The following is a 9,078-nucleotide window of genomic DNA, read 5'->3' as shown; positions in this document are numbered from 1 at the left end:
GCTGAAGAATTGATGCTTTTGAACTGTGGTGTTGGAGAAGACTCTTGAGAGTCCCTTGGACTGCAAGGCGATCCAACCAGTTCATCCTAAAGGAGATCAGTCCTAGGTGTTCTTTGGAAGGAATGATGCTAAAGCTGAAGCTCCAATACTTTGGCCACCTCATGCGAAGAGTTGACTCATTGAAAAAGACTCTAATGCTGGGAGGGACTGGGGGCAGGAGGAGAAGGGGACGACAGAGGATGAGATGGCTGGATGGCATCACTGACTCGATGGACGTGAGTCTGAGTGAACTCCGGGAGTTGGTGATGGACAGGGAGGCCTGGCATACTGCGATTCATGGGGTCGCAAAGAGTCAGACACGACTGAGCGACTGAACGAAACTGATCACTTATATGTGGAATGACTTCCCTGGTGACTCAGACAGTAAAGCATCTGCCTACAATGTGGGAGACCTGGGTTCGATACCTGGGTCGGGAAGATCCCCTGGAGAAGGCAATGGCAACCCACTTCAGTATTCTTGCTTGGAAAATCCCATGGACAGAGGAGCCTGGCAGGCTACAGTCCAGGAAGTCGCAAAGAGTCGGACACAACTGAGAGATTTCACTTGCCATATGTGGAATGAACCTATCTGCAAAACAGAAACAAACTCATAGAAACAGAGAACAGATTATGGTTGGCAAGGTAGTGGGTAGGGCGAGACAGGGGCCAGGAGTTTGGAGTTGGTAGATGCAGACTGTTACATTTGCACTGGATAAACATAAAGGTCTGAACGTACAGGGAGCTATGGTCAATATCCTGTGGTAAACCATAATGATAAAGAATATTTAAAAAGAATGTATATATGTGTATAACTGAGTTATTTTGCTGCACAGCAGAAATCGGCACAACATTGTAAGTCATCTATACTTCAATAACAAAACTAAGATAACAAATAAGGACCTACTGTTTTCACAGGGGACTCTACACAACACTCTATAATGGCCTATCTGGGAAAAGAATCTAAACAGTGGATATACATACATATATATAGCTGATTTACTTTGCTCTCTCTCTGTATATATATAAACACACACATATATAAAGAGATGTAGAGGTTATTGTATAAAGATAAAAGGGTCAATCCAACAAGGGTAATTTTAAATATTTACTCAGCTATTAAAAAGTATGCATTTGAATCAGTTCTTATGAGGTAGATAAAACTGGAGCCTATTATACAAAGCAAAGTAAGTCAGAAAGAAACACACCAATACAGTATATTAACACATATATATGGAATTTAGAAAGATGGTAATGATGACCGTATATGCAAGACAGCAAAAGAGACGCAGAGGTAAAGAACAAACTGTTGGACTCTGTGGGAGAAGGCAAGGGTGGGATGATTTGAGAGAATAGCATTGAAACATGTATATTAACATATGTGAAATAGATCACCAGTCCAGGTTCGATGCATGAGGCAGGGTGCTCAGGGCTGGTGCACTGGGATGACCCTGAGGGATGGGATGGGGAGGGAGGTGGAAGGAGTTCAGGATGTACACCCATGACTCATTCATGTCAATGTATGGCAAAACCCCCCACAATACTGTAAAGGAATTAGCCTCCAATTAAAATTAAAAAAAAAAAAGATGAATACCCCCCAAAAATATTTTGTACCTGCATTAGGGAAAGCAAATATATATTTTTTAATATATGTATATTATTATATATTTGTATAATTTACATCTTTATTAAATATATTTATGTTTATATTAACAGACATTAAGGGAAAATAGAAATACAGAGTAATAATTGGGGACTTTAGTATCCCACTTTCAACAAAGGATAGGTCATATAGACAGAAAACAAGGAAAAATTAGACTTAAAACTATGTATTACACCAAATGGACTTAACAGACATATACAGAACATTTCATCTATCAACAGAATACACATTCCTCTCAAACACACATGGAATATGCTCCAAGATAGGTCATATCTACAGACAAAGTTCTTAAACAATTTTCTTAATAAATTTCTTCTGCAAGAAGAAACCTGGAAAATTCACAAATATGTGGAGATGACATAATATACTCCTGAATAATCAATGAATCAAAAAAGAAGTCAAAAGAGAAAGCAAAATATATTTTGAAACAAATGGAAATGGAAATACAACATACCAAAGCATATGGAATGCAGCAAAAGCAGTTCAAGAGGGAAGTTCATAGTTATATACACCTACATTAAGAAAAAGAAAGAGCTTAAATAAGCAATCTAACCTTACACCTCAAGGAACTAGAAAAGTCCAAAGTTAGTAGAAGGACAGAAGTAACAAAAATCAGAGCAGAAATGAATGACCAGATAACAGTAAATATCAGTGAAACAAAGAGCTGGTTCTTAGAAAAAAGAAATGAAGCAGACAAAACTTTAGCTACTCATCAATGAGAGGAATCAAACAAAATTATAAATGAAAGAGGAAGAGGATACATTACAACTAAGAACACATAAAGGATCTTAAGAAACTACTACGAACAATTATATACCAACAAATTCAACAATCTAGGAGAAATCTAGAACTGTCAGAACTAATAAACTCAATGAAGTTTTGAAATACAAAATATACAAGTATCAGTTGTTTCTATATACTAAAAAATAGCAGAAAAAGAAATTAAGAAAACAATCCTATTTACAATTGTATCAAAAAGAATAAAATAACTAGAAATAAATTTAACCAAGGTGGTGGAAGATCTATACACTGAAACCTAAGACACTGATGAAAAATTTGAAGATGATACAAATAAGTGTAAAACTATTCTATGCTCATAGACTGGAAGAATTAATATTGCTAAAATGTCCATGCTACCAAAAGCAATTTATAGATTCAATACAGTCCCTATCAAAATTCCAGTGGCATTTTTCTCAAAAGAGAAAACAAACAAACAAAAAAGCTAAAACTTTGTATGGAACCTCAAAAGACCATGAATAGTTAAAGGAATTTTGAAAAACAGGAACAAAGCTGGAGATACACAGCTGTTTGTAACTATATTACAAAGCTACAGTGATCAAAAAAGTATGATATTGGCATAAAACACACACATAGGCCAACAGACAGAATAGAGAACTCAGAAATAAACCCATGAGTGGTCAACTAATTCACAACAAAAGAACCAAGAATAGACAATAATAGGGAAAGGACATGCAATAAATGGTTTGGGAAAAACTAGACTGCCACATACAAAATTGTCCTAGGTATTTTGGATATTGAGAGTCCGTTTAAATTCTAAGGAGAACGTTGATCTTATCATTTTGGCAGATAATCAGGTCACCAATGAGTTAGTCTAGGTCGAAGCCCACAAGTGCAGGGACCCAGGAATTCACTTGTAAAACTGTACTGAATCACTCACTGAATCTGTCTCTTCTCCATGCTTACCCAGATACTTGACAGTTCCCTGGCCCCTGCTTTTCAAGGCCACTGGCCAGCAATTTAGGGTCTTATTCCTCCTCCATCCCCCAGCTTGTTGCACAGCTCCTGTAGCTGCATGCAGTCCTCAGCTGCAGGAGAGCAGAGAGAGAAAGCAGTGGGTAGTTGCCATGCACTCTTGCAGACTCTCCTCCTCTGGCTAGAGGGTAGCTCTTCTCTCAGGGTTTTAGGTACCTGCCTGGCTGACAGGGCCACCTCCACATTACTGCCCAGGAGCTGTGGTGGTAAGAAGGGGAGAAAAGGAAGGGGCTTGTAGGAACTTTATTTCTATTCCTTGGACCAGAGATATTCTCTGGAGCCCTTTCTGTCCACATTGGGCACACTCCTAGTTTTCAAGTTGGGCAATTCTGGAAGAAAAAACATGCAACTTTGAATCTGACCCGCTTCATCTGCCTGATACTTTTCAGTTCTCTGAGATCTGCATTCTGCCTCTGTCCAGGATTTACAGCTCTGCTCATGGGGAGACCAGTGGAGGGTGCTCACTCCATCCTCCCATTAAAGAGCAGTCCTCCTGCCCTCTTGCTTGCTTCTCCATGGACCTCTTAACTGTCCACCATGCTACACACATCATGTTGTTGTCCATGTCCCATCACTGGGATGGAGACCCCCCCAGGCAGAGCCTTGCTTGCCCACTGCTTGAACAGCCCTGGCACACTAGACATGCCCAGCAAATACTTTTTTGAATGAACGAGACAGGTTGAAGTGTGCCACGATTGAGGAGCTGTGTGTCTTCTCGATCTTAAAACTTCGAGGTCCCCTGTTTTCTCAACATACCTCAGACAGACAGAAAGGCATGTCCCATCTCTTCCTTTGATTTGCAGTAAGCCCACTGGCTCCCCAGTCTATCACCTCCTCACCAGGCCATCTGCACCCAGCCCAGGCTAAGCAGCCTCATCTGCACCTAACCCAAAGCCACCACCTCTACCAGGGCCGTTGGCTTGCAATCCTGCCCCCACAGCTGCAACTGACTTTACAGCCATGCTTCAGACTCTCCAGTGATTCTCACTCATTAGGGCACATGACCCAGGCCCTCCATGCCTCTTTACCACACACTTGTTTGCTGTTCTATAGACTGGTTCTTTGCTGGTGCAGCTGCAACTTGGCATCTTAACCCTGCCCCTCTGCTTGGCTTCTTCACTGCCAAGACCCCAGAGGCCCTTGTCCCCCCAAAAACTGAATGCAGAAGTCCTGGGCCTGTACCCAACTCTACTGCCCCCAAGTCCCAACCTCAGCTGACCTCTGTATGCTTCTGTTAAGTTGGGTACAGACCTAATACGCAGTACTTCTGATTCTGAGTCCTGGGTTTCTTTTTCTTTTTAAAGGTACTTTCAACTGAGAATATGCCTGTCTTGCATGAAGGCAGGTAGGGTGGGAGAGTGTGGCAGATGTGGGTAAGAACTTGACAAAAGGATGTGAAAGCTGAAAACCTTCTGCCCCTCTTTGGCCCAAGCAGCCAGGCCGCAGCTCTCATTTGTCCTGGAAACCCACCTCAGCCCTTGCCCCACGCTGCTGCCACTTCCCACAGGGCCAGACCTCTCCCTTCAGGGCTGCGGCCCTCACCCATTCCCTCATTCTGTCCACAGCACCCTTTCCTTCTCCCCTGTCCTTTGAAGGGATTAGTGGAGATATCAGAGTTCCTCCCAGCCTGGCTGTCAGCCAGAGGCTTCTATACGACCCATCCTGTGAGCAGGTAAGGCAGAGCACGAGTCTGCCAGGGCAAGAGGGACCTGAGGAGGGAGGTCAGGAGTGCTGCGGAAGGTCCCCTGCCAATATACAGACCCCATTCATAGGTTAACAGAGCACAGCCACAGGCGGAGCCTTGTGGCAGCTCACATGTATGCACGTATGTGAGCACACAGGCAACATAGGTGTGAGTGCAAGGCACAAATATGTGTACATGTAGTATATGCATGCACACACACACGTCCTCACAGGCACACACACGTGGGTGGGCAAACACGTGTGCATACTTACATACTTTGGTTCCTTTGACAGCATACTAGTATCCTTACTGAAATGCAGGCTTGTGCCCCAATTGTGTTGAGTGACTTGAAGAAAGCAGTTAGGATTTTATTGTGCCTCTGCCTAGGAGTGACAAGTTCCCTGGGAGCAAACAGGGTGACAGGGCTGGGAGCGCCAACCTCTGGGGGTCTTTCCCCAGAGTCCCTCTGTTTCTGCTAGCCCATGCATCTCAGGTTTGTCAGAAGCCCTGGCTTCTGTTCTTCACACCCAGCCCTGCTCAGCAGCCCCACCCAGCCTGGGCTGTGGGCAGTGGGGACTGGTGAGGCTATTTTAAGTCCAGCTCTTGGCCTGCCTTACACCTAACTCTGCTACTGGCCACCTGCCGCCGCCTGTCAGGCCTGGAATGCTGATTGGCAGTTGGCTGGGGCGGGGGCTGGGGACAGACCGTTATAAAGCTGGGGCACCCTGGAGTCACCCGCCCCTGTCCACAGCCCACCAGTCTCTACCACCATGTCTACCCACCGCCTTGTGATGGTTCGGCATGGCGAGAGCACCTGGAACCAGGAGAATCGCTTCTGTGGTTGGTTTGATGCAGAGCTGAGCGAGAAGGGGGCTGAGGAGGCCAAGAGGGGGGCCCAGGCCATCAAGGACGCAAAGATGGAATTTGACATCTGCTACACATCGGTGCTGAAGCGGGCCATACGCACCCTCTGGACCATCCTGGATGGGACGGACCAAATGTGGCTGCCTGTGGTGCGTTCCTGGCGCCTCAACGAGCGGCACTATGGGGGTCTCACTGGCCTCAACAAGGCAGAGACAGCTGCAAAGCATGGGGAGGAGCAGGTGAAGATCTGGAGGCGCTCCTTTGACATCCCACCACCCCCCATGGATGAGAACCACCCCTACTACAAGTCCATCAGCAAGGTGAGGTGCTGGGCTGTGGGAGGGCAAAGGGAAGGCCTGGGGACCAGGGCTTCAGGGATGGAAGCCGGGTTGAGGCAGGGGTGCCCACGTGGGGAGTGAACAGCAGCATGGATGCCCCCAGGAGCGTCGGTATGCAGGCCTGAAAGCCGGGGAACTGCCCACGTGTGAGAGCCTCAAGGACACCATTGCACGGGCCCTGCCCTTCTGGAATGATGAGATTGCCCCTCAGATCAAGGCTGGCAAGAGAGTGCTCATTGCAGCCCACGGGAACAGCCTACGGGGAATCGTCAAGCACCTGGAAGGTGAGGCCCATCCTCACATTCGGAATGGGCAGAGGCGGGTGGGATGACACATTCCCATGAACCCATGAACCAATCAGCCCCCGACTGCTCTTTTCATAGAAGGGACAGTCACTTCGTTGAGGCAGCTTTGTGGACATTAGCATCAGGGTAGGGTTTTTTAATTGTGAACTCCAGTTCACAGGAGGGTTGAGAAACCTCTGTTTAAAAAAAAAAAAAAAATTTCTCTGTGTACTGGGACACCATGTAACATGAGTCTCCTTCTAAAGATTCTGGGTGAAAATGTCTGCCACCAGACTCAGGGCTCAGGCCCTGTACAGGGGTCCACTGGCCTGGATTCCCAAACTCAAGCCCTAGGTGAGAAGGGGGAAGGCCCAGGGGCTGGCATCCTGCTGAAGGACACCAACTCCTGAAAAGACAGGGCTATCTGGTTCTAAATCCCAGTTTGCTGAGTGAACTTGGTCAAGTCATGTTAATGGTAACCAAGGGCAAGGTCCTGCCCACACCCCGGCTCACACCCACTCCAAACAGATTAGTCAAAAGAAGGGAACAGGGTATGGAGAACACTAGAGACCTTAGGTTTGTAACTTGGCTTTCATTAAAAGAGAGCAACACCTCCCAGCATGACAGGCTCCTTCATGGACGCCCCAGCTGCCTTTCTGATGCTGAGTCCACACAAGTGCCTCACATTTGGCGTTGGGCCTAGCGGATGGAAAGACCACCTGCCCTCCCTCCTGGGACTTCCTGCAGCCTGGTCTAGGAGAAATGAATGCACTGAGGCAAAGCTGATTGGGATCTTGCACTGACCAGAGCATGTTCTCTTAAGCTCTCCTTGCATTAAGAGTGGGGTGACAGGAATACCAAAGGTCGAGCTGCTATTCCAGGCCACGGACTGGAGGCCAGCAGGCTTGGGTTTCCTCGGAGATCTCTCCTTTACACGTGGCAGGACCTCCCATCCGCCGTGGCCATAAGCAGCCCTTCTCCCTGTCCCTCCCTGCCCCCTCCCCCTCCCCAATGCACCGGTGCTCCTTTGCTTAGAATGTCCAGAAACTAGAACTCTCTAGAAACCAAATGGCTGTTTTCCCTGATCCCAAACATCCAGAGTCTGGCCAGAGTTCACGCTGGGCCAAGGGGGCTGATGGCATTGCCCCAGATCAAGACAGCTTGGGGTGGAGTGAAGTCCCTGGTTCGCCACAGCTATTTCTGTAGGCTGCTGTCTCAGTGCTGCCTTGACCTTCTTCGGGCATACTCCTGTGGCCTTGCTGTCAGGGCCAGTGGGAGGATTGCTGCCTGGCTGACGGCACTGTGGCCCATAAAGGTCACGAAACCTGCTAAATGCACGAGCAGGTGGCTAGCTGGTCAGCAGGCTGGACGGGGCTAAGGACTGTTCCTCTGGTCTAGGGATGTCGGACCAGGCCATCATGGAGCTGAACCTGCCCACGGGGATCCCCATTGTGTACGAGCTGGACCAGGCGCTGAAGCCCACCAAGCCCATGCGCTTCCTGGGGGACGAGGAGACCGTGCGCAAGGCCATGGAAGCTGTGGCTGCCCAGGGAAAGGCTAAGTGAAGGGCGGGCGGTGGCAATAAAGGCACCTCCTTCCACAGCGTCAAGTTCAGCATGGCCCCAGACGTCCAGCAGGTGGCTTGGCAGATGCCTACCCTCTACCCCAGCACTCACTCAGGGCTAGTTCCACAGGTCTGCAGCCTGGGATGCCACAAGCACAGCCCCAGGCCCGTGCTGCCTGCCCAACCCACCCCCAGTGGTGGTGGCCAAGACACTCCCTATGCCTGGCTATCAAGTGGCTCCTGACAACTCACCACGTAACCCCTGAAGCTGAAGAGCCACTTGGTAGCCTTCCTCTAAATTAAGAGTGCCCAAGGTCACCTAAGGGGTGTCCAAATGATGCAGCCCACCCCGTGGTGAGCCAGGACTGCAGCCAGGACACCACTTCCTTCACACTGGTTGTCCTCTACTATCTTTGCAGCCCCATGGTGGGAAGGGCAAGATGGTACCCTGGGCCCTGCCCTATGAGTGTCCCCTTGTCCAGGGACAGATAAGCCCACACGTGGCCTTAAAGCTGGCAATACATGATTCATGGAGCTCCCATGGCTGGGTTGAGCCTTGGAGTTTGTCCTAGGAAATCGGGACATGGTGGGACCTGCCTGCAGCTCAGCCTAAGTAGACATAAGTGCCATCTGCAGCCAGACAGGTGAGGGGGCAGTGGGGTTGGCCACCGGCCCCATTGGGTGGGGCTGGCAGCCTCCTCAGCACATCCTTTGTCCTACGCTGCTTCCGTCCGGCACTAGCAGGAGGAGCTGTAATTGCCCAGATGTGGTGGTGCAGGTGCCTCGCTCCATGCACACAGGGACATGGGCTGTCCTGGGTGAGGGGAAGTTCCCTATGGCAGGGATCAGAGTGGTCCTCGGCCCCTCCCAGA

General features: G+C 48.5%; 1 protein-coding gene across 1 annotated transcript; it reads left to right on the top strand.

Moving 5' to 3' along the window:
- Positions 1 to 5,871: 5,871 nt before the first annotated feature.
- Positions 5,872 to 8,244, top strand: PGAM2 (phosphoglycerate mutase 2). Its single transcript, XM_006074767.4, has 3 exons — positions 5,872 to 6,340; positions 6,462 to 6,642; positions 8,041 to 8,244. The coding sequence occupies exons 1-3, from the start codon at positions 5,927 to 5,929 to the stop codon at positions 8,205 to 8,207; spliced, it is 762 nt and encodes a 253-aa protein (XP_006074829.1). The 5' UTR covers positions 5,872 to 5,926; the 3' UTR covers positions 8,208 to 8,244.
- The last annotated feature ends 834 nt before the right edge of the window (positions 8,245 to 9,078 follow it).

The sequence above is a fragment of the Bubalus bubalis genome, chromosome 21 (genome assembly GCF_019923935.1).
Source record: "Bubalus bubalis isolate 160015118507 breed Murrah chromosome 21, NDDB_SH_1, whole genome shotgun sequence".
Taxonomy (NCBI): domain Eukaryota; kingdom Metazoa; phylum Chordata; class Mammalia; order Artiodactyla; family Bovidae; genus Bubalus; species Bubalus bubalis.
Note: the sequence above shows the minus strand (reverse complement) of the source record. Positions and strands in the feature narration are given on the sequence as shown.